Source organism: Gigantopelta aegis, chromosome 8, assembly GCF_016097555.1.
Source record: "Gigantopelta aegis isolate Gae_Host chromosome 8, Gae_host_genome, whole genome shotgun sequence".
Classification (NCBI taxonomy): domain Eukaryota; kingdom Metazoa; phylum Mollusca; class Gastropoda; order Neomphalida; family Peltospiridae; genus Gigantopelta; species Gigantopelta aegis.
Window position 1 is genome coordinate 50,118,593 of NC_054706.1, and position 23,211 is coordinate 50,141,803.

The 23,211-nt window shown below is 36.7% G+C and overlaps 2 protein-coding genes across 4 annotated transcripts; one reads left to right on the forward strand and one right to left on the reverse strand.

Moving 5' to 3' along the window:
* Positions 1–1,538: 1,538 nt before the first annotated feature.
* LOC121378407 lies at positions 1,539–12,375 on the reverse strand. 2 transcript variants are annotated; one of them, XM_041506564.1, is made up of 3 exons: positions 12,229–12,375; positions 4,598–5,513; positions 1,539–3,038 (listed from the first exon to the last, which is right to left on the reverse strand). In XM_041506564.1, exons 1-3 carry the CDS (start codon positions 12,274–12,276, stop codon positions 1,606–1,608), a joined length of 2,397 nt encoding a protein of 798 aa, XP_041362498.1. In that variant the 5' UTR covers positions 12,277–12,375; the 3' UTR covers positions 1,539–1,605. The 2 variants fall into 2 exon arrangements, with proteins under 2 accessions (XP_041362498.1, XP_041362500.1); XM_041506566.1 differs by having other exon boundaries at positions 4,598–5,151; positions 12,229–12,302.
* Positions 12,376–18,694: 6,319 nt separating this feature from the next.
* On the forward strand, positions 18,695–23,066 carry LOC121379923 (conodipine-P3-like). Of its 2 annotated transcripts, none has more exons than XM_041508605.1 (3): positions 18,695–18,835; positions 20,804–20,981; positions 22,548–23,066. In XM_041508605.1, exons 1-3 carry the CDS (start codon positions 18,759–18,761, stop codon positions 22,749–22,751), a joined length of 459 nt encoding a protein of 152 aa, XP_041364539.1. In that variant the 5' UTR covers positions 18,695–18,758; the 3' UTR covers positions 22,752–23,066. The 2 variants fall into 2 exon arrangements, 1 of the variants encoding a protein (XP_041364539.1); XR_005958861.1 differs by lacking the exon at positions 18,695–18,835 and adding an exon at positions 20,237–20,297.
* The last annotated feature ends 145 nt before the right edge of the window (positions 23,067–23,211 follow it).

The window sequence follows — 23,211 nt, forward strand, 5'->3', positions numbered from 1 at the left end:
GGAAAGATGCATACCCGGACCACCAACACACATACTGACACTTTAACAAATGAAAAACGCGTTAATTTTAGAATTAACAAAAAAACATGATTATTCCTGCTAACTGGGGGCAGCCATTTTGTTTCGTTTTTGTGACGTCCGGTGGTATAGCTTGGGGCGTCCAACTTCTCTATTATGCACAGTGTAAACAAACGCTCTAATTTACGACAAGGCGCTTCGTTTTCATCAACCTGACTTGTAAAACAACATAAATGACTTGATAGTATAATAAACTATTTAACTAAATATATTTCAATTTGCATGAATATAACGAAATGGAGTTATAGTATTTTTTCTTTTAAAAAATCCAAAGGAAAAATGCATATTATTAGGCCTATTGGTAGGATACGTTCGAGCAAAAACGACCACTCACGATAACCAAGTGATAATTTTCTTTTCTTTGGGATTACGTAATTGGTCAGTTTTGTGATTTTAGATGGGAAAGTCTACTAAATTAAGGGTTTTACAGAATTACGATTTGAGGTTATCACACAATACCCTGTGATCTTGATAAAAGAGGCACGTCTTTTTAGTGTGTCTAGACACAGTGTCTGGGGACCGTCTAAATATACACCTGCCAATCAAGAACCACAGGTACAGGCCTTGTAAAGAAAATACCAATTAACCAAGAAAACACTCCCGACTATTATTTCAGTACGTGGGTTAATTTATATACAAAACATAATACAGTTATTTCAAAACTTGACAATGGTGGTTTATTTTGTATTGAAAAATAAACCACATATACAAGTTGCTGTGTTACTGGGATGGATATCATTACAGAACATTACGATGCATCTGCAAAAATCAGGTATGTTCTGTTTCCTCAGTTCGAAGACTAATTCCTGACGTGACACGTTAGGTATTACGTAACCACCAGCTCGCCAGAGGGCGTATTCACTGGGATGGTACAAAATGGCTGCGCCCGTTATATATAATAGCCGTCACATTTAACCGTTTTATTAATTAACTATACGATTATACTTGTTGATATTAAGCAAGTCACAGAGAATTGCAGAACACAAACACTGTGATTGGCTTTACTTTGATAGTTTCGGGGGTTGTTGATGAAGTGTTATCCTTTTTCTGGAGTGTTGTTCCTTTGACAAATAATACTTGTGTTAACAACGTAATTATTATATATGATTTATGTAAACGTATAATAGTTCAATTCTATTTCAGATCATAACTATTGTAAATCATATATTTGTCCTATGTTTAGCTAATTTTCAGATCAGAAATGCGAAGATGAAAAGGACTTTCGTTGTATATGTTTATTACTACACATACACATACACACACGCACACGCACGCACGCACGCACACACACACAGAGAGAGAGAGAGAGAGAGAGAGAGAGAGAGAGAGAGAGAGAGAGAGAGAGAGAGAGAGAGAGAGGGAGGACGGAGGGAGGGAGGGAGAGGGAGAAAGAAATAGAGAGATAAGAGAAGAAAATGAAGAAAACACAAAATTTGAATACAGAAATGGACTGCTAAGACTGATTGATACAAGACGTCTTTTACCGAAGAAACATATCTTTTAAAATCTACTTAGCAACATGTATGTTCAGTCAAAATGGTCTTTTGTTCCAAAAAAGTCTTTCACGTCCATTATGGGAGCAATAGACGGCAACTCATCTTTGTATTTTTCCAGTAAAATCAAGGCAAGTTTAACGGCCTTTGAACTATCGTCCGTTATGAACACATTCTCAAGACTTCTTGTCCATGTGTTATGGAAGGAAGAAAGCTTTTTGTTCTGGTTATCAATCAACACGTGGGGTATGTTCAACAGAGTGCTTAAAATGTGTCCGTGGAGACGATCGGTGATCACCACTCGTCCTCGTTGAAGAAACACGAAACCATTGTTCGCCACCAGGAAAATAGTTTCCATGGTTGTTGAACCTTTGGTAGTTTTCCAGTCCAGCCAGTCAGATATTTTCACGGTTACATTATTTGGAAACAGCGTCGCTTTGGCTTTGGCTGAGTATTCGGGTGCCTCCGTATCATTTCGCTTCAGCCATATTACATCATACATAGGGGACATGGTTCGGCTAATGGAACCAATCTGAAATGCCATGTCTGGTGCCAGTGCTAAGTTAGTGCCGTTATTCCAGTATTTCAGAGCAAAATCCAGTGACTGCCTGTCCCTCAGCAGGATCGTGAGGTTTGCATTGCAGCAGTATAGCTTCTTGCAGCGATCAAAGTGACCATCCTTGTACCGATTATCAGGAACGAATATGCTTTGGGGCATTATGAACATCTTGAAGCCATGAAACCTTCTTATTAGACCTTCTCTGATGATATCATCCAGCTTGTAGGCTATCAAATTCCCGCCACCACGGAACAAGATAACCAGCTCGTTCTTGGAAAATTGGTTGCTCAGTTTTTGAGCATAATCTTGTACATTCTTTCTGGCACAATAAGAGTAGGTGCAGTAATGCACTACTTTGATTCCTAATCGTCGTAGTAAATAAACCTCGCCGGTACTGATTGCAGGATCACCTTTATTTTCAAAGGTGGCAACACTGAAGAGCATAGCGTACTTATACTTACCGATCATATCACCAAATAAATTAAAATGTACCCTTTGAGCTTCGCGTATTATCTCAGTACTAGTTGGCAACATCGGAGCCAATACATTTGTGTTTTGTCTATGATCCGAAAGACGCCAATTTAGAAATTCCTTTATTTGACTCTTATTTCCGGCCAAATAACGTGCCTCTATGTCTGGAAGTAGTTGGCTTCGGTTCATTAATTTTAACGACTCTGGTCCAAAAGATCTGTCTTTAAAAGAGTCTCTTAAAAATTCGACAGAATTGTGTTGGAACATTTTGATCGATTGTATGTCTGTTGTATTTAGTAGATGGTCACTCGAAGCATACTTCTGTATGTCTTTGAGACTCACACCCGTATTACCAACATACATAACCATTCCAGTTAACAACATGCCTAAAAATATCAATGTCAGCTGACGTCTGCAATTCGGTGCTTTCAGTAAATCTGTAAAATAAATCAATAAATATGCTACATATATCATAAATAGGTATCATATCCAACAATTTTATTTGTGATATTTTTCAGATAACATACTTCAAGAATTTGATAACTTTGCAAACTACATGTTGATGAATGAGTCATGGCAAAAGGAGTTGCAATTATATAAAAACATATCAATATTTAATATTAACATTTATAGATGGGATCCAGAATTTTGTAAAAGGGGTTAAAACTAATTCTAAAAATGGCAATTTGTGTTTGTTGAAGGGAAATGAGTCGACCTCCAAGAGGGAGCGAGATTTGTACTGAATTGTGGGGGCATGTTCCCCAGCAAAATCTGAAACATAGATGCTCCGAGACGCATTTTCATGTTAGTGGTATATAATGTAGATGATGAATTTGTTTTTTAAAGTACACTCATGTCACCTTAGTCTGCGCGGCACAAAGGTCTGTGCACGTTAATTACGTTACATTACGTCTTTAAAACTAATGTTGGGGTATACTTGTAAACAAACAAACAAAAACTGGTAGATAACAATTAGATTGAAAAACAACAACTCTGAACTAATGCACTAAAACTATACTTTTGCCATCCTCGATCAACGTGTTTTTGTATCATCTATCAACACGTGTCTGTCAACGCTGTAATTATTAACCCTGTATATCAACCTACACACGTTTACAGAGAAGCTTCAATACATACCTTATTGTAATTTATGAATCTATAAAGGAAATGAATGTTTTATTTTATCTGTTAACGTAAACATCCAAGCATACTTTGGATTTCCCTCCGAGTGACACAATGCAAAATTGCTGCATACAGACGTTGAAGCTTGCACAGCATGGCCTATTGTAGCTATAGTCTGTTTCAAAAGTATCATTGATTGTCCTATATGACTAACGAACACTATTTGTGCTCATTTACAGTTAATAACAGACAACTTTTGTTGAATAATAATCAAATTTTTGACATTGGCTTTTTTATATTGTCATTTTGTGTTGTCCAAACTAAGGAGCATGAAACACCATTTATATTTATCTCATTTGCATAATCAATTTTTTTCTGAAACAGACTATAGTAGGAAGTGTTTATTGTTTAGAACTTACACAAATCGGATACATTATTTGTTGCTGCTTATGTAAACATTAGCGACAGAAGTGGTTGTTTTAATGTTTGCTGCGCAGACATATGTGCCGTCATGCAGGCCAGTAAATACAGGCGGGTCCCACTAAAAATGAGCTCATCACTTGAGTTTAAAAAACATTAAAATTAAAATAACTTTCAGTTGTAACACGTTTATTGTTCCATTGTACTGTGGCGGTGAAACAAATATTTTTAAAGAAATATTTAACATTAAAATATAACACAAATGCTTAGGTGCGCAGACTTAGGTGCCACCAGTGTACTCTTCATCACCTAGGAGTAGCCAACCACATGTCAATAAATCTATAACAAATGTAGTTCTCATCAACTGAAATATAAAACAAACATACAATATTAAATAACAAAATCATATTTGTGATCAATGTCTTATTAAACTTCGTTTTATTTTAGGTCTTACCTGAACGTGCATGTTCTCTGTTTCTGTTATCAACGCCAACTCTTCCCTGTATGTATATTGTAAGTCCCAGTATGCTGATAGCCAAACCTGCAAAATTCCACGGTGTCGCATATCGTTGTCCAAACACGTACATAAGAAGAACCACCGTGATTCGCTTGACCATGTTGATGATGCCGTGACTGACCACTGTCGTGTAGTGTATGAGGACCTTGGTCGACGTGAAGGAGTAGACAACGTGAAAGTAGCTTGACGTCAGCATCAAGCAGATAATCAGCGTCGTCGTGTGTTGCACGATTCCTCTCGATTCCATCACATACACAACAGCGGCAGCTGTTGCAGTGCACACTACAGCACTGCAGACGTACACGGCAGGCCGCAGTCGTATGGTTGTGGACGTGTTGCCTTCTGATTTGATGGCTACGTTTCTGATTGCTAGGATGATGTTGGAGGTACACGCCATTAGTACGCCCGTGGAGATCGATGACGTCTCAAAAGGGTTTCCGACGAAGACAACGGCTCCTGAGACGATCAGAGGCAGACTGATGAGAGTGGATCTGGAAAAAGATGTTTTGTGGACGATATGTTGAACTACAGCACTTGTGATGGGTTCCATCAGTTTGATGGCAAACGTGGAGGAAGCGTGCATGAATGCCATGCTGCAGTTTGTGGCAATGGTGGCGGCCATATGTGACAGAATTATCACGTAGAATATTTTGTCCCGTCGTCGAATATCCACTAGCCAGAAGCATGTCAGAACTTGTGAGAGAGTCAGAGAGATGGAGAGTAAAATACCTTGGCCTTCAAAGTTGGTGATGCCTTTATGTAGAAAGGCGTTTGCGCTTTGGTGGCACAGGAATGATGCCAGTGTCCATGTACAGAAGATAGCCAAACCCCTGATAACAGGAATCGCAGATCTCTTAAGAAGAAAAAAAACATTAAAAGAAATTCATTGTCTGACAGGCAAATATGGCATGGTTTCAAAGGCATACTTTAAGACTTCTGACGGCAATGGGAACAGTGGTCATCACGGCTACGGTAACACATTGCGTGCTTAGGTCTATGTTACGATTGTTTGGCTATGTCCTTTTATCATAAACTATAAGACTGACATCAAGAAACTTATTTTGTTTAAATAAACTTTAAAAATGTATGGCAGGCAAAGCATTTAATTATTTGAATCACTTATAATATTCTGTTGCTTATTACAATACAGTTTAAAGTAAATTTAAGATTTTAAAACTATATCTGATTTACAACCACTGGATGATAACATGAAAAATCCTGAGTTTGATGTTTCTGACTAACGGTTTGTTTTTATTTTGTTTTTTGTTGTTGTTGGGGTTTTTTGTGGGGGTTTTTGTGTTGTTGTTTTGTTTGTTTTTTTGTTGTTGTTTGTTGTGGGGGTTTTTGTGTGTTTTTTGTGTGTGGTTTTTTTTTTTTGGGGGGGAGGGGTGTTTCTTTTTTGGTTTTGGGGTTTTTTTGGTTGGTTTTACATATTAAATGCAGGTTTAAAAAAAAAAATCATTACTTATTTTTTCGTAAGTACGAAATTATGGGAAGGTAACATTTAGTTTGGTGACCAAAAACAATTCACTTAAAAAAACCTATTACCTGTGGATCTGAGAGCCAACCGTTGGAGGTCATATCCAGTTGATCTTTCATCCGACCAATCAAAACTTACAAAATCATGCAAGCGATTTGAAAAGAATTTGAAAACATCCAGAATTATGCCGAGGGTATACGAAATGCTTCGGGTGAATTATGGATTATGCCAGAAACTAATTTCATTTTAATGTTGACGGAATAAAGACCAGTAGAAATGATTTCAGTCAGATTTAAAACTAGGGGTAGTCCCTTTAAGGCGTCCTCGCTGTTTCTCATAAATATATTAATGCAGAAATTGTGTCGCTCAAATTACTTGGGGAAACAGCCTAGGGATGGAATATTTAATTAAAAGGAAAGAGGGAAAACAGCAAGTAATTAAGACACTTTAATATTTAAAAGTTAGTTTGTTTTGTGTAAAGACACCACTAGAGCACATTGGTTTATTAATCATCGGCTAGTAGATGTAAATCATTTGGCAATTCTGATATATAGTCTTAGAGAGGAAACCCGCTACATTTTCGATTAGAAGCAAGGGGTATTTTAGAGAGATAGAGAGAGACAGACACAAAAAGACAGACAGAAAGAAAGAGAGATGAAAAAAATCAAATTTATTGAGTAATCTATTTGAAGTAAAAGTTAGCATTAAAAAAGTCAAAATAATTAACAATCTAATTAAAATTAACTCCACTATTACATGTGGATCTAACAGCAGCCCGTTGGAGCTCATGTCCAGTTGACCTTTCATTCGACAAATCAAAACCTTACTTGCAAAATCATGCCAGTGATTTGAAAAGAATTTGAAAATATTCGGGATTATGCCGAGGGTATACGAAATGATTCGCGTGAATTATGAAGTATGCCGGAAAGTAATTTTAATATAAAATTTTATATAAAATTCGTTTCAAGACGAAAAAAACCCGTGATGGCATAGCCATAAAATCTGTTTATACATGTACTATTATCCTGTTCGATTATTTAGACCCAAAGTTTTTTGCAAATGTTACGTTTATTTCCTATTCGATATTTGTTTTCTTTGCATTTACATGAAAACAAACCCAAACCCCGACAGGTGTTATATACAAATCATCATATAAAATGCACGAAGTTGACTTAATTCCACTTTTTAAAAATCTCTGTGTCTTTTGAATGCACGTTATTTCTCCTATAAATAACTAAGGACATTTGCATATCAAAACATTGGGATCTGAGGCTACGTGAAGGCCATTATAGCTTGTTTCACTAAATCAAGGTTATTATTGTTTTGCAGTGTGTAACAGCATTGTCTAATCTTTCCGTTAAACATAGATGTAAACAAACAGAACATGTTACCCTTTCTTGTAGGTGCATTATATTTAATAAATTTAGCTAATGTATTATGTATTTTTATTTTATTATATCAATTATATATTAGCATACCATACCTAACCTAACACAACTGAGGTGTAGCACAGTAATAAACACATATCACCTCACACACCGTGAGAGACCTTTTGTACTACATAGACGTAACTCACATTGAGGTTTAGGAAACTATCCCACCGCGGCGAAAGAATATAGGAGTATGTCTTTTACGCTTCACTAGGTTTTTTTAAAATTCGCTTGACATTTGGGGGCATTTGTTCGTCATTGTCACTTTCAAATGTTCATAAGGCATGCACATCTTCGTGGGTATATCTTCAAGTTAAATAGGCAATACTAAATATATTGCAAATGTGTAATTTGTTTTACTATTTTTTTATTGAGACATATTGAAATATCATAATAAATATATAACTTTGGAATCAGAAATACACATTATATGTATGTAATGTCAGTTACGGAGAGTGGAATTTGTGTGACATAACTTGGTTTTATTGCAAAATACAGCTTTAAATATGAACATTATTTTGGACATGTGTTGCCTGGACTCCTCTTCCTATACAAGCAATCGCTTTTTTAAAATGTTGTTGGTTTTTTCTCTTTTTCTTTAATATATCACAATAAGTAATGCTGAAAAAATTGTAACAAGTTGTGTGTTGTTTTTTGTCTTTCTTTATTTCTTTCTTTCTTCTAAACGCATTTTATTACATATTTTCCCCGATTTGAACAATTTCTTACAATTGTTACCAGCATGTCAGCAAATCCTGAGTTTGATGTTTCTGACTAACGGTTTTGTTTTGTTTTTTGTTTGTTTTTTGTTTTTGTTTTGTGTTTTGTTCTTTTTTTCTTTAATTCTTTTTTGTTTTTGGGGGAGTTTTGGGGTGTGACGGGGTCATTAAAATTACATATTAAATGCGGGTTTAAAAAAAATAATCATTACTTATTTTTCCGTAAGTACGAAATTATGGGAAGGTAATATTTAGTTTGGTGACCATATTACCTGTGGATCTGAGAGCATCCCTTTGGAGCTCATTTCCAGCTGACCTTTCATTCAACCAATCAAAACTTACTTGCAAAATCATGCAAGCGATTTGAAAAGAATTTGAAAACATTCGGAATTATGCCGAGGGTATACGAAATGCTTCGGGTGAATTACGGATTATGCTGGAACCTAATTTCATTTTAATGTTGATCTTCGTTTCAAGACGGAATAAAAACCAGTAGAAATGATTTCAGCCAGATTTAAAACCAGGGATAGTCCCTTTTAAGGCGTCCTCGCTGTTTCTCATAAATATTTTGCAAAATATATTAATGCAGAATTTTTGTCGCTCAAAAAGGGAGTAATCTACAAAGATGCCTCCCCTTTTAAAAATTATTTGGGGAAACAGCCTAGGGATAGAGTATTTATTTAAAAGGAAAGAGGGAAAACAGCAAGTAATTAAGACACTTTAATATTTAAAAGTTACAGTTTGTTTTGTGTAAAGACACCACTAGAGCACATTGGTTTATTAATCATCGGCTATTAGATGTAAAACATTTGGTAATTCTGACATATAGTCTTAGAGAGGAAACCCGCTACATTTTCGATTAGATGCAAGGGGTATTTTATATGCAACATCCCACAGACAGGATAACTGTACATGAAAATTAAATGGTTGTCTTGTTTTTATCGTTTACGAGAGAAACAGAGACAGACAGAGAGATGAAGACAGAGAGACAGACAAATAGACAGATAGAGAGAGACAGACAGAAAAAGACAGAAAGAAAGAGAGATGAAAAAATAATAATTTATTGAGCAATCTATTTCAAGTAAAAATTAACATTAAAAAAAGTCAAAATAATAAATGTAGGAGAGACTTTTTATACTACATAGACGTAACTCACATTGAGGGTTAGGAAACTAACCCACCGCGGCGTAAAAAAGATTGGAGTATGTATTTTACGCTTCACTGGGAATCTCTTGCTACCAAGCTCTATGGCAACAAAGTGGACCTAGAGATGACGATGCTCTTCATCGTATGATCAAATTTAAAAGTACAGTCTGCGGACGCAAAGAAGAAAGAAGAAGAAGACTGGGGTTTTTTTAATTCACTTGACATTTGGGGGCATTTGTTCAGCATTGTCACTTTCGAATGTTCATAAGGCATGCACATCTACGTGGGTATATCTTCAAGTTAAAGGGACTGAGTTTGCTGCAATTTTAAAGATGTTATCAACTAACAGAAACTTTTTAAAGTCGCACACCCTAGTTTCAGCCCGCGAAAATTAATTATAATTCTGGTTAATCTACAAACCTGTAACACACTTAGATCACGTTTTTATAAAATGGAGTAAAAAAAGAAGGTTTTATATCGATAAATACCATGGGAATCCCCGTGACTCAATTACTTGAAATAATTTTGAAAGTTAGTATTCTGATGTCACCGGTAGATGTCGCTCGAAGTACAGAAATGCCTATGTCACGACAAATTTCCCAGAGTGCACACAGACTTGGGGTGCGTTCCTTTCACCTCTCCTGGGAATGTTCCAACTGTTCTGTTCTCTCCAGATATCGTAAGACTTATTGGTTTTAAGGGTTTGTAACGTTTTGTATTGAGATACTTACTTGTCTGAACTTTATTGTTAATGAAAATGTGCACGAACTGTGAAGAAAAACCTCACAAATGAACGACAAGCAAACGACAACAAATCGGATGTTGATTGCGCGAACCGTGCACGAGAAAACAAACCGAACCAAAATGATAACGGTCACGTGGTATACCAACATCTGTGACGTTGAAACGGGAAGATCCCCTCTAAAAATGGATTGGACCTCGTTTGATCAACGGTTTTTTCTCAGTGGCGCGTGCGTTTTTAAGAAATACAAAAAATGCATTTCGTGGTATTACAAACATCAGGATTACCAGGATTACCAAAAAACACTTCAGGAGAATGGAAATGTATATTCTAAATAATAAAATGTAAGTAAAGTGTAATTTTATTTGTGAGAAAATGGGTTTAATAGCGAAAAACAACGGCGTAATGGTTAACAACTAGGGCGTGTCCCTTTAACGACTGTAATTACATATCAAATAAATTTTTCTGCATAAACTATTATTGACTGTATATTAAACGTGTTTTTGATTCGTTTTAATATTTGTACTAGGTTACATTTCATTTTATTTCCTAAAATATATTTTTTCGTACGTTGAAGACAAAATCCAGTTTGGGCTTTTTACAAATATTAAGTCGACCTGAAACACATTGAATATACAGACATCGATATTCTAAACAAGAACATATATTTAATATGTAAGTTTAATCGTAGAAATAGTTTATTAGTCGGAAACATCTTACAATGCAGCAAACTCAGGAAAGTCCCTTTAAATAGACAATACTAAATATATTGCAAATGTGTAATTTGTTTGGGAGTTTTTATTTTTTTTATTGAGACATATTGAAATATCATAATAAATATATAACTTTGGAATCAGAAATACACATTATATGTATGTAATGTCAGTTACGGAGAGTGGAATTTGTGTGACATAACTTGGTTTATTGCAAAATACAGCTTTAAATATGAAAATTATTTTGGACGTGTTGCCTGGACTCCTCTTCCTATACAAGCAATCGCTTTTTTAAAATGTTGTTGGGTTTTTTCTCTTTTTCTTTAATATACCACAATAAGTAATGCTGAAAAAATTGTGACAAGTTGTGTGTTGCTTTTTGTCTTTCTTTCTTTATTTCTTTCTGTTTTCTAAACGCATTTTATTACATATTTTCCCCGATTTGAACAATATCTTCTTTCAGAATTTACAATTGTTACCAGTATGTGATTTGTCCGTATGCTTAAAATATGACATATGGCATTTCCAAAGAAAATATCAGTGAAATAATCATTGCGTTATTTATGCCTCTCAGTGTGTTTATATGTGAGATTCAGTATTAAAATACAAGTCTAAAACAGTTTAGCTTTAAGCACAGTGACGATGAATAAAATATTTACATCGAGATAAAATTCAAATTCCTATTGATTACACTATCATCTGTTTTCTGGTGAAACAAAAGAATAATATTGCATTGACTTTTTTTTAAATCAAATTTTAATGTTTTGTCCCTGTTTGGTGACTTCCATCATCTTTCTGGTAAACCCATGTTTCCATCCAAAAGTTAAGACAGTTAAACCCCAATGCCATAGTTTCTAATCTATAGCAATCGATCATATTCAAGTTTAAAGGGACAGACCCTAGTTTCAGCCCATGAAAATTAACACTAAGTTTAGTTAATCTACAAACCTGTAACATATTTGGATAAAATTACAATTGAGTGAAACATGAGTCTGTGACTTTGAAATAGTGAAATATCCTTTAAAAATAGACTAAAACTCGACTCCATAACTGTTACCTCTCAGACGTACGTGCGTTTATAAAAATATAAGAAATGCATTTTATGATATTAAAAACACCAGGATCACCAAAAACACTTCGAATGTATGGAAATGGTTAATCTAAACAATAAAATCTAAGTAAAGTGTGATTTCAGTTATCAAAAACGCTCTAATAGTCAAAACTATGCCTTAGTGTTTAAAAACTAGGCTATGTCCCTTTAAACTGATATTCATAAATTCATTAAAGGGTCTAAAATTTTCGTGGAATTGACCACAAACAATATAAAACATCACATACCGAGGTTTCTGTCCAGGAATCCCATATCTGAAAGAAAAGAGCGCTCATAATTTCTTGGTTTGCCGCAAACGATCGATAATGAATATGTCTTTGCTTCCCCGTAGCTAACGAACAAGGTAATATAAGATCTCGTTATCAAGGATTTACCAATCATCAAGAAGAGCGTCACATTTCCACTCAACTGTGAACATATTTTAGTCATGAAAGAACGGAGCTAAACCCTGAGTTGATCCTTCAAGTAGGTCATTCGTATCGTGGGTATAGATCATGGATGCATTAGGTTTACGTACACCATCCTCACACCTCCACATTGTGCTTTTTTTCGGGGTTTTTTTTTTTAGAAACCCTAGTATGTCCCGAACTTTAAACAAACTGGTAAAAAAAATATTTTTAAGTGGAATCCACTACTCATTTGTGACCAATATTGGAGGGTACCTTAGAAAACGGTTTGTTTTTTTCGTTGACGTCATGCCATAATCTGTACCCTACAAAATGTAATGCTGTACATTAAAATATTCACAGTGGCTTGTATAATATATTAAACCAAATCTTTGATCTACTGGTCCATATGACATTAGGGCTTCTAGAATTTTTATAAAATCCACTAGCCATGGGATCAGTGATTTAAAAAATTTAATAGCCATGATTAAAAATTCACTAGCCCTACTTTACTTTAAGTTAGTACAATTTTACTAAGTAATAGTAGTAATCAGATATGTTACCTAAAGAGGGAAATATGTTTTTAAACGCTAACATTGCGGGTTGGGGTTGGGGCAGGAAATTCATATTTACAAAATATACTTAACTGCAACATTTGACCTGTTTTTACTAGCCGTCGGGCATGGCAATTACTTATTTACTAGCCCAATATTGCATATCACTAGTCATGGGAGTGGGGCTACCATAATCTAAAAGCCCTGTGGCATGGTTTAACGTAGGATAAACACTAAATACCTATGAGTAAGCCATCATTAAATGGCCATACTTCTCCATTGCGTATACTTCTCCATTGCGTATCCCCTCTCTCTTTGAGAATGGCCAATACAGCACAAATCCCCTTGTTTTCTTCGAGATGCAATTGAAATTTTGAGTAAAAGTCCATATCTATCTGTGGTATTTGTATTTTTGCACAGTGCTTTACACTGTTTTTATTTATATCTTGAATTTTTATATTGATGTTGATCATCACTTTATTTGTTTGCATTACATAGTTTGACACCCAATAGCCGATGTAGTTTTCGAGCTGGGGTGTCGTTAAACATTCATTCATTCATTCATTCGATTGCGTATTTTCTTTTTCACAAGAACACATCAAATGTCGGTCATCTGTTTGCTAGTTTTGCATTGTGTACACTATCGTAGCTTTCGTTTGACATCAATACCATCACCGTGGCGTTAAAAATAAACAAGATGTGTTTCAAGCATGATAGGGGTTTGTTGAATTTTAATGTCGTAATCCTAAATATCGGTTTTAGATTTGGCTCGTTTTTAAGGAAACTGGTCTTTATTTTAATGTTTGAAGCGGATTCTAAATTAATTTTCCCCAAGGAATTCGATGGTGCCATTTGATCAAGTGTGCCTAACATGAACTCTTAGCCACCCTCTCATCCACCCCCACCCCCACCCACCCCCACCCTCTCCCCCCAATCACATGTATTTGAAAACCTATTGATATATGTAAAGGCTGGTCGATTTTTGTGTCAATTTATGTCAGTGTATGGAATGGCAATTCGATTATGCAATCTTCAGAATCAAAGATGACCGCCATATTACTTCACATTCATAATGGCCGCCAAACTCGTAAAATATTTTGATGTGTTCACTAAATTTCAAACCCCCATAATATCTTTGGTTTTTATTTTGTATATGTATTGCAACAGATTTGTAACAGGCAATGTGATATGCACAATGGAACTGAACAATTACTAAAATGGCCATCTCAAGGACAAAATTGCCACCTACCAACAATTTGGTCACCAAGCCAACAATTAATCATCACTGCAACAAATATTTCAGCACCCACTGATTTGAGCAGAAATGTATCAAACTTCTGCTGACTCGGATGACTACGCTCTTAACAAAATAGACCCTGACAACGAGACCGGAAGTGGGGTATAGTAAGGAGATAACCAGTGGAGTGTTCTTATATGTTACACTACAATAATGCGATAATGTGGAACAATGTTATAAACATAAATATATTAAATTTAGTCACACCATCTTCGCTATTCTTCATCGTTTTAGCTACTAATCATCACTCAAGAGCGTCATCCGAGTCCGATATGTAATCTTCAGTATCAAACAGGAATTGTACTGAATCGTCTGACCAACTTGGTATGCTAGCTGTACCATCATACGAAATGGGGTTGCCTCTACCATGATCACTCTTCCAGCCATGGCCATTGCAGGGGCGTAGGCTGGGGGGGAGGGGGTTCTGGGGGTTCGGACGAAACACACACACACACACACACACACCACACACACACCCCTGAAGCAAATGGTTCGCTTTCAGAACTAAAGCATACAGGTTTATACATATGGAGTTTCTGGTGGTGCAAAAACAAAATAGAAAAAGGTCCACTTGGTTCATATTCGACACCCCCCCCCCCCCCGGTCCAGATCACGCTACGCCCCTGCATTGGGATCTAAATCGGTCTGCGTTGGGTTTAAACAATTAATCATATTATGTGGGACAGAACGCATGCCTTGAGTGGCATATTTCAGGGAGCTTTTATCTGGAGGCAAAGGCTTCAGTGTGTGGGCTGTGAATTGCCTCTCTATGCCATGGAAAGGTATGGCATATCGATTCTCATCAGATTTGTTTTGCCATTTGGATGCTGATGTTCCTTTTCGGAGGTACAAGGAAAACAAGGATTTAGTAGCATGAAATAGTATGCGTGTGTAAACGTAAGTTAGTATCATCAACTACGATAAACGTGCCAGTATGTCCCAAAGAAGCATAGGCAGCATGCAGTAGGGCCTACTAACCTTTGGTCCTGCTCTTTATGGAAAGAACAGAGGTTTGGAATGTATGTACCTGGACCACATTCATTTGTAAACAGATGTCGATATCTACAGTGGGTACTCGTTGTGATACAAATGTTCTTATTGATATGTGAAAGACCAGACAACAAAATTAATAGTCAGAAAAAAATAGTATTTTTGTTAGCTGGCAGAATTAGTAAAAACGTTTCCCCATTCTCACACTTTGACAAAACGACTAAGATCACAGATTCTTCATTCCCTACCTTTATCTGACCGCTATTTGGACAAGTACAACTGCCCCCTCTGAACAATAGTGTCCTCTCTTAAAATAAACTAAATTATTAACAACTGACCCCGTTTTGTTTGATTTCAACTTGGTTTCTCTGCTAAATATTTACTTAAGGTTCAAACACACTGTTCTTCAACACGTATTTGAATGTGAATATATGCTTCATAATATTGTAATAAACCGAAGGAAGAAAAGAAATACCAGACAACCATACGTTTGACATCGGCTGTTGCAGCTCTGACTAGTTTGTACATCACAGCACGACATGTAATTAAAATGACAGTCAATAAAATAGCGTACTTGTTACCTTTCAATGTGCACCTGATTTACTTTCGCCGAATAGGATACACTGCGCCTTACCTAGGTAAATGAAGGCCGTCGAACCTGTATTAAAAGACAGAGAATAATGGCGAAATTCTGCATTAAAAAACCCCTCCTAAAACTCCTAATTTCTGTTAGGAACAGGATAGAATAACATATTAACGTGCCTATATCCCATTAAGGTCCAAGCACTGTTAGCAATGACATGTCGACTTTTATGTTGTATTGTATTATTACTTTATATTCTATTACTGCGTGCATAACATTTAACCGATAGGCTATCTTGCCATTTGTTTGGCCGAAAATATATCTGCACAAGTAGTTTGATTTCATTTCAACTTATTTTCGTGCTTATATCCAGTTAAGGTTCGGCTATCTGGGCTGTCTGTCCAGGACATTCAGTTAGTTGTTAGTTGGTTAGTGGTTAGTGAGAGAGAAGAGGGTGTAGTGGCCTTACACCTACCCATTGAGCCCTTAAGAACTCGCTCTGGGTTGGAGCCGGTGCCGGGCTGCGAACCCTGTACCTACCAGTCTGTAGTCCGATGGCTTAACCACTGCGCCACCGAGGCCGGTTCATGGGCTACTCTTTTCTATTAGCAGCAAGGGATCTTTTATATGCACCATTAGGGTCTCCACGAGTACACGAGTCCGGGCCGAGTCTAGCGAGACTCGAGTCTGTTCAAAGGACTCGAGTACCCGTGCAAAGATGAGCACTCTCATTTAATTCTATTATTTATGTAATTTTGCCATATTATGCTTGACGCCAGTTACATTATAGAGCTATGAAACATTGAGTAAAAACAAAAGTTGAATGTATGGGAAAGAAAGAAAGAAATGTTTTATTTAACGACGCACTCAGCACATTTTATTTACGGTTATATGGCGTCAGACATATGGTTACGGACCACACAGATTTTGAGAGGAAAACCACTGTCGCCACTACATGGCAGGATAGCACAAACTATGGCCTTTGTTGAACCAGTTATGGATCACTGGTCGGTGCAAGTGGTTTACATCTACCCACTGAGCCTTGAGTCGGTATCTGGATTAAAAATCTCATGCCTCGATTGGGATCCGAACCCAGTACCTACCAGCCTGTTGACCGATGGCCTAACCACGACGCCACCGAGGCCGGTTATATAGACTAAGAAACCAAAACTATATATCTATTCCGTTTGCCATAACTAATATATTAAAACTACCCTTTTTTCATTCGTCTATTGATCAGTGGAACACCTTGCCATGAGAAATTAGAAACTGTGAGCAAATTTCAACCTTTAAACAAAGCAGTTGCACCTGAAGGTTACAAGGTGCCTCCGTTCCACTTATGTGAAAATCGAAAGGAAAATATCTTACATACGGCAAATCATACATCAGGCAGGCTTGTAGTATCTTAAATGCTGATTTATATCGCTGTGGATTAGTTACAGATCCATCCTGCAAATGTGGGTATGATTATAAGAGCAGCTTCCATTACTTCTTTCAGTGTAAACTTTATACCCAGCAAAGACAACATCTATTAGACTCTTTGAGTATATTTGTACCAATAAACCTCCAGTTAGTACTAAACGGTAGAACCACATTAAGTGACGACACAAACAAGCAAATATTTCATTATGTTCAATAATACATTAAACAAACAGAAAGATTAAATAAATAAAATAGTGTTTAATAAATGATTAGATAAATAAATTATGGCTCGATAAAAATATATAAAAATGTACGGAACTTATCGACTATCCCACGTCAAAAGAAAGAAATGTTTTATTTAACGACGCACACAACACATTTTATTTACGGTTATATGGCGTCAGACATATGGTTAAGGACCACACAGATTTTGAGAGGAAATCCGCTGTCGCCACTACATGAGCTACTCTTTCCAATTAGCAGCAAGGGATCTTTTATTTGCGCTTCCCACAGGCAGGATAGCACAAACCATGGCCTTTGTTAAACCAGTTATGGATCACTGGTCGGCGCAAGGTTTACACCTACCCACTGAGCCTTGCGGAGCACTCACTCAGGGTTTGGAGTCGGTATCTGGATTTAAAATCCCATGCCTCGACTGGGATCCGAACCCAGTACCTACCAGCCTGTAGACCGATGGCCTAACCACGACGCCACCGAGGCCGATATCCCACGTCAAAGCCGCGCCGTCCGATTAGAAAGATAAACTACTTTAGTTTCCCCATTTTTCTTTTCTTTAGCACTTTGTATTAACTTTGTTCTGAATATTTATTGTAATCTTTCTTCCGATTTCACATTATCTGCACTGTTAAGTTGTCCTGCTTTATGTTTTGTGTATTTACTTTGTTTCAAATATTTGTAGTGATATTAGTCGCCTATTATGTTATAATATTTGTAATTAGGAGAGGGCCTCGTAAGTTGGATAAGATCCTTTTGTATACTATATGCAATAAAATATGTTTCAACCAAAAACCAAGGCCTTTGTTACACCAGTTGTGGAGCACTGGCTGGAACAAGAAATAGCCCAATGGGTCCACCGATGGGGATCGATCCTAGACCGACTGCGCATTAAGCGAACGCTTTACCACTGGTCTACGTCTCCCACCCCCCAGTGTACCACGACTGGTATATCAAAGGTCGTGGTATGTGCTATTCTGTCTGTGGAATGGTGCATATAAAAGATCCCTTGCTACTAATGAAAAAAAAAAAATGTAGCGGATTTCCTCTCTACGATTTTCAGAATTACCAAACGTTTGACATTCAATAGTCGATGATTAATAAATCAATGTGCTCTACTTGTGTCGTCATAAACAAAACAAATTTTGCCTTTACTCTGCATTTTCGTTTTATCCGGACACAAATCAGTCTGCACGCCCTACAAAATAGGAGCTTTTAGTTTACATCTGAGCTTGTAGCACGAAAAAAGCGGACATTTTGGCTTGGGTTATCAAAAAAGAGTGACTGAGGGATGAGGACAGTTCACCGATTAGATAGTAGTATGACAAGGTTTGATCATTTCACAGAAAACGTTGGACAATTAACAAGGTAAGAGTTATCCAATTTACCTCAAGTACTAATCAAAATTATACCCATGTGATTTTCCAGTCTTATATATTAGTTATGAAAATCCCTAGAATAAAAACCATAAAAATGTGTTCGTATTATCATGACCTGTTACGATATTCAAACAACCGGTGCAAAAAATGTAATTTGAAACGGACTATAACACCCTGGTTGATATTGATTACACCTGAGACTACCCCTCTGCTAAGCTTAGTACTTGTGATTTCACCTGTCAAGTGTAATCAATATCAACCAGGGTGTTATAGTCCGTTTCAAATTACATATGTTTAGCAGTAAAATTGTAAATACATCTCATATTTCTATCTATAACAGGTCACCATAACAGGTCATGATAATACTGACACATTTTTATGGTTTTTATTCCAGGGATTTTCATAACTAATATATAAGACTGGAAAATAACATGGGTATAATTTTGATTAGTACTTTAGTCCTGTGCATTATGGTTCTTTAATTTGCTTTTGTATTAATATTTAGTTAACGTTATTAAAACGCAGAATAAACGCCGAAAGGGGCAAGTCTTCTTTTATTTCCCCCTACGTTAACAACCAATATAATTTTTATTGAAGTAAGAGTTTCATCGCAAAACGCGATAAACGCCATATTAAAAACCATTGTGCGAACACCACTTAAAGGGACACGCCCTAGTTACGGCTAGTTGTTAACCATTACGGCGTTGTTTTTCGCTATTAAACCCATTTTTTCACAAATAAAATTGCACTTTACTTACATTTTATTATTTAGAATACACATTTTATTATTTAGAATACACATTTCCATTCACCTGAAGTGCTTTTTGGTAATCCTGATGTTTGTAACACCACGAAATGCATTTTTTGTTTTTCTTAAAAAGCCGCGCGCACTCGAGAAAAAACCGTTAAGCAAGCGAGGTCCAATCTATTTTCAGAGGGAATCTTCCTGTGTAAACGTCACAGACGTTGGTATACCACGTGACCGTTATCATTTTGGTTCGGTTTGTTTTCTCGTGCACGGTTCGCGCAATCAACATCCGATTAGTTGTCGTTTGCTTGTTGTTCATTTGTGAGATTTTTCTTCAGTTCGTGAACATTTTCAGTAACAATAAAGTTCAGACAAGTGTCTCAATACAAAAAGTTACAAACCCTTAAAACCAATAATTTTGCTAAGTCTTACGATATCTCGAGAGGCGATACAACCAGGACAGAACAGTTCGAACATGTCCAGGAGAGGTGAAAGGAACGCACCCCAAGTCTGTGCGCACTCTGTGAAATTTGTCGTGACGTAGGCATTGTTGTGCTTCGAGCGACATCTACCGGTGACATCAGAATACTAACATTCAAAATTATTTCAAGCAATTGGGACATGGGGATTTCCATGGTATTTATCGATATAAAACCTGCTTTTTCACTCCATTTGATAAAAACGTGATCTAAGTGTGTTACAGGTTTGTAGATTAACCAAATTATAATTTATTTTCGCTGGATGGAACTAGGGTGTGCGGCTTTAAGTGGTTGCAAGATTGTGTAAATTTCTACGGTATTTATATTGAATTTATATTCACTAAATATGCTGATCATAATTAATAATTTATGCTGCAGTTCAAAATAATCAGTTATCTTGCAGTTTTAAATTAAAAGTTTGTTTAAGGGTAAATGAAATTGACGCATATCCATCAAAATATGTTAGTCTGTTCAAATAAAGTGCCTGTTTACCGACATCTTTATTTCAATTTAAAGAGTAAACACCACCTTGTACATCAATGAGAGCCCAAACAAGTAAATGCTAAATTAGGTAGTGTCATTAAATAGGTATTTATAAAATATTTACTTTTCAGTTTAAGATGAAAGAATATTTTTATTCTATTTCCGACACTACTTTAGTATCAGCCTTGGTGTCGGTTATGTTCATGTCGGGTTGAGCTTTACAAATTATTGAATTTTGTTTTTTCAGAATGTTGAAGGAAGTGTTTCTAGTATCTACCTTGGTGTTGGTTGTGCTCGCGTCTTGTATAAACGCCGATTGGTGCTCAAGTCGAGTGAACGGCTGCAACATTCCGGGTTATATGCCTCCCGCCTACAAAGGACTCTTCACGGGTGCATGCAACCACCATGACGTCTGCTACTTTTGTGTAAGTATTTATAGCTTCGACGGTTGAGTGCTCGCTTGAGATGTTTGCGTCATCGGATCGAAACACCTATGTGGATCCATTCAACTGATTGGGATTTCTCTTGTTCCAACCAGTGCACCATAACTGGTCAAAGGCCGTCGTACATTTATGTGCTTTCCTGTCATTTGTTACCGGCCTCGGTGGCGTCGTGGTTAGGCCATCGGTCAACAGGCTGGTAGGTGCTGGGTTCGGATCCCAGTCGAGGCATGGGATTTTTAATCCAGATACCGACTCCAAACCCTGAGTGAGTGCTCCGCAAGGCTCAGTGGGTAGGTGTAAACCACTTGCACCGACCAGTGATCCATAACTGGTTCAACAAAGGCCATGGTTTGTGCTATCCTGCCTGTGGGAAGCGCAAATAAAAGACCCCTTGCTGCCTGTCGTAAAAGAGTAGCCTATGTGGCGATAGCGGGTTTCCTCTAAAAAAAAACTGTCAGAATGACCATATGTTTGACGTCCAATAGCCGATGATAAGATAAAAAATCAATGTGCTCTAGTGGCGTCGTTAAATAAAACAAACTTCTTCTTTTTTTCCTGTCATTTGGGAAAGTGCATATAAACGGATCTCTTTCTGCATTAGAAAAATAATAGCTTTCCTCTGATCACTGTTAGAATTACAATAGCATCCAATAGCCGATGATTAATTAATGTGCTCTAGTGGTGTCGTTAAACAAAATAAACGTTTATAGCTGCGACGATGCAGTTGTTATGCAATCTGGTTTTAAGACCCTCATCCATACGTCCTGAGGGGTCGGGATTTAGCTCAGTCGGTAGAGTGTTCCGCTGAGATGCTTGGGTAGTAAGATCGAGCCTCTTCGGTGGATCCATTCATTGAATTTGAGTTGGGCTTTTTTTCTTCTTTCCCAAACAGTGACTCACAACTTGCATATATATATATGTGTGTTTTGTTTGTGGGAAAGTGTATTAAAGACCCCTTACTGCTAACTGAAAAATTTAACTAGTTTCCTTGTAGAGTTATTCAGAATTATCAAATGTTTCCTTTTTAGTAGCGGATGGCTAATAAATCAATGTGCTCTAGTTAAACAAAAAACACTTTTTATACGTCCATAGTCATATAGCTTGTTCACTTGAGCACTTACCTGAGGTGTTTTGGTCGCAGGATCGAACCTCGTCCCTGATTGGTTTTTTGTTTTGTTTTGTTTTGTTTTTGGGGGGTACCGTCCCAACCAGTTCCCCACGACTGTAATATTAAAGGTCATATGTGGTATGTGCTGTCCTGTCTGTGGTATGGTGCATAAAAAAGATCCCTTGCTACTAATGGAAAAATGTAGCGGCTTTCTTTTCTATGACTATATGTCAAAATTACTAAATGTTTAACATCCAAATAGCCGATAATTAACAAAACAAATAAAGTTATCAAAAATGTAACTGATTTCCTCTAAGACAATTTACATGTCAGAATTACAAAATGTTTGACATCCAATAGCCGATGATTAACAATGTATTCTAGTGGTGTCGCTAAACAAAACATTTTTTTTGTTAAACAAAACATACTTTCTTTTTTAGGGTCGGAATAGGAATGTAGGTCGAAGCACGTGCGACTATTGGTTTTACTACAACATGTGGAGACGATGCAGGTGGTGGCACTTTGGGTGTAGATACGCAGCCTACCTTTACTACTACGCGGCGAGAATCGGCGGAAGCAGTCACTACAACAGCGTGTCTCCATCTTGGTGCTCGCAAAGTTGGGTACCCGGATGTATGTATTAAACAGGAAGTATCATCTCAGTCACTTAACATAAAAAAAAAGGAGGAAAATATGAATAACAGATTCTGAAAATGGACAGATCCGATATTTTGAAAACTAGAAAAGCGTGTTAAAAGAAACATTATTGAAGACCGAAGAAACATATGTACAATATTAGCGGAATCGGAACTTCAAGATATGTAGATATTAGTTTCGTGTGTGTATTTATGTTTTGTGTTTGATATAATGAACTCATTGTACATTTTTAAAAACATTTGATAGAATTTGTATAAGTTTAACATCATTCTTTTTTAATCACATTAAAATAGTGCATTGTATTTTTGTGTTTGTATTAAATGCATGTTTAAGATTGTGTGTGTTAAATGTTTCAACATAGTGAGGGCCGTACCCTGATACAAATACTGGGGGGGGGGGGGGGGGGGTGCACTACATTTTATAAACAAATGAAACACTAATATACAA

Coding starts and splice junctions, on each gene's coding strand:
- LOC121379923 (XM_041508605.1), top strand. CDS start 18,759: ATGAGGACAGTTCACCGATTAGATAGTAGTATGACAAGGTTTGATCAT. Junction 18,836..20,803: donor AACGTTGGACAATTAACAAG/GTAAGAGTTATC, acceptor TTGTTTTTTCAG/AATGTTGAAGGAAGTGTTTC. Junction 20,982..22,547: donor ATGACGTCTGCTACTTTTGT/GTAAGTATTTAT, acceptor TTTCTTTTTTAG/GGTCGGAATAGGAATGTAGG.
- LOC121378407 (XM_041506564.1), bottom strand. CDS start 12,276: ATGAGCGCTCTTTTCTTTCAGATATGGGATTCCTGGACAGAAACCTCG. Junction 5,514..12,228: donor ATTCCTGGACAGAAACCTCG/GTATGTGATGTT, acceptor TTTCTTCTTAAG/AGATCTGCGATTCCTGTTAT. Junction 3,039..4,597: donor CAGAGAACATGCACGTTCAG/GTAAGACCTAAA, acceptor TTTATTTTACAG/ATTTACTGAAAGCACCGAAT.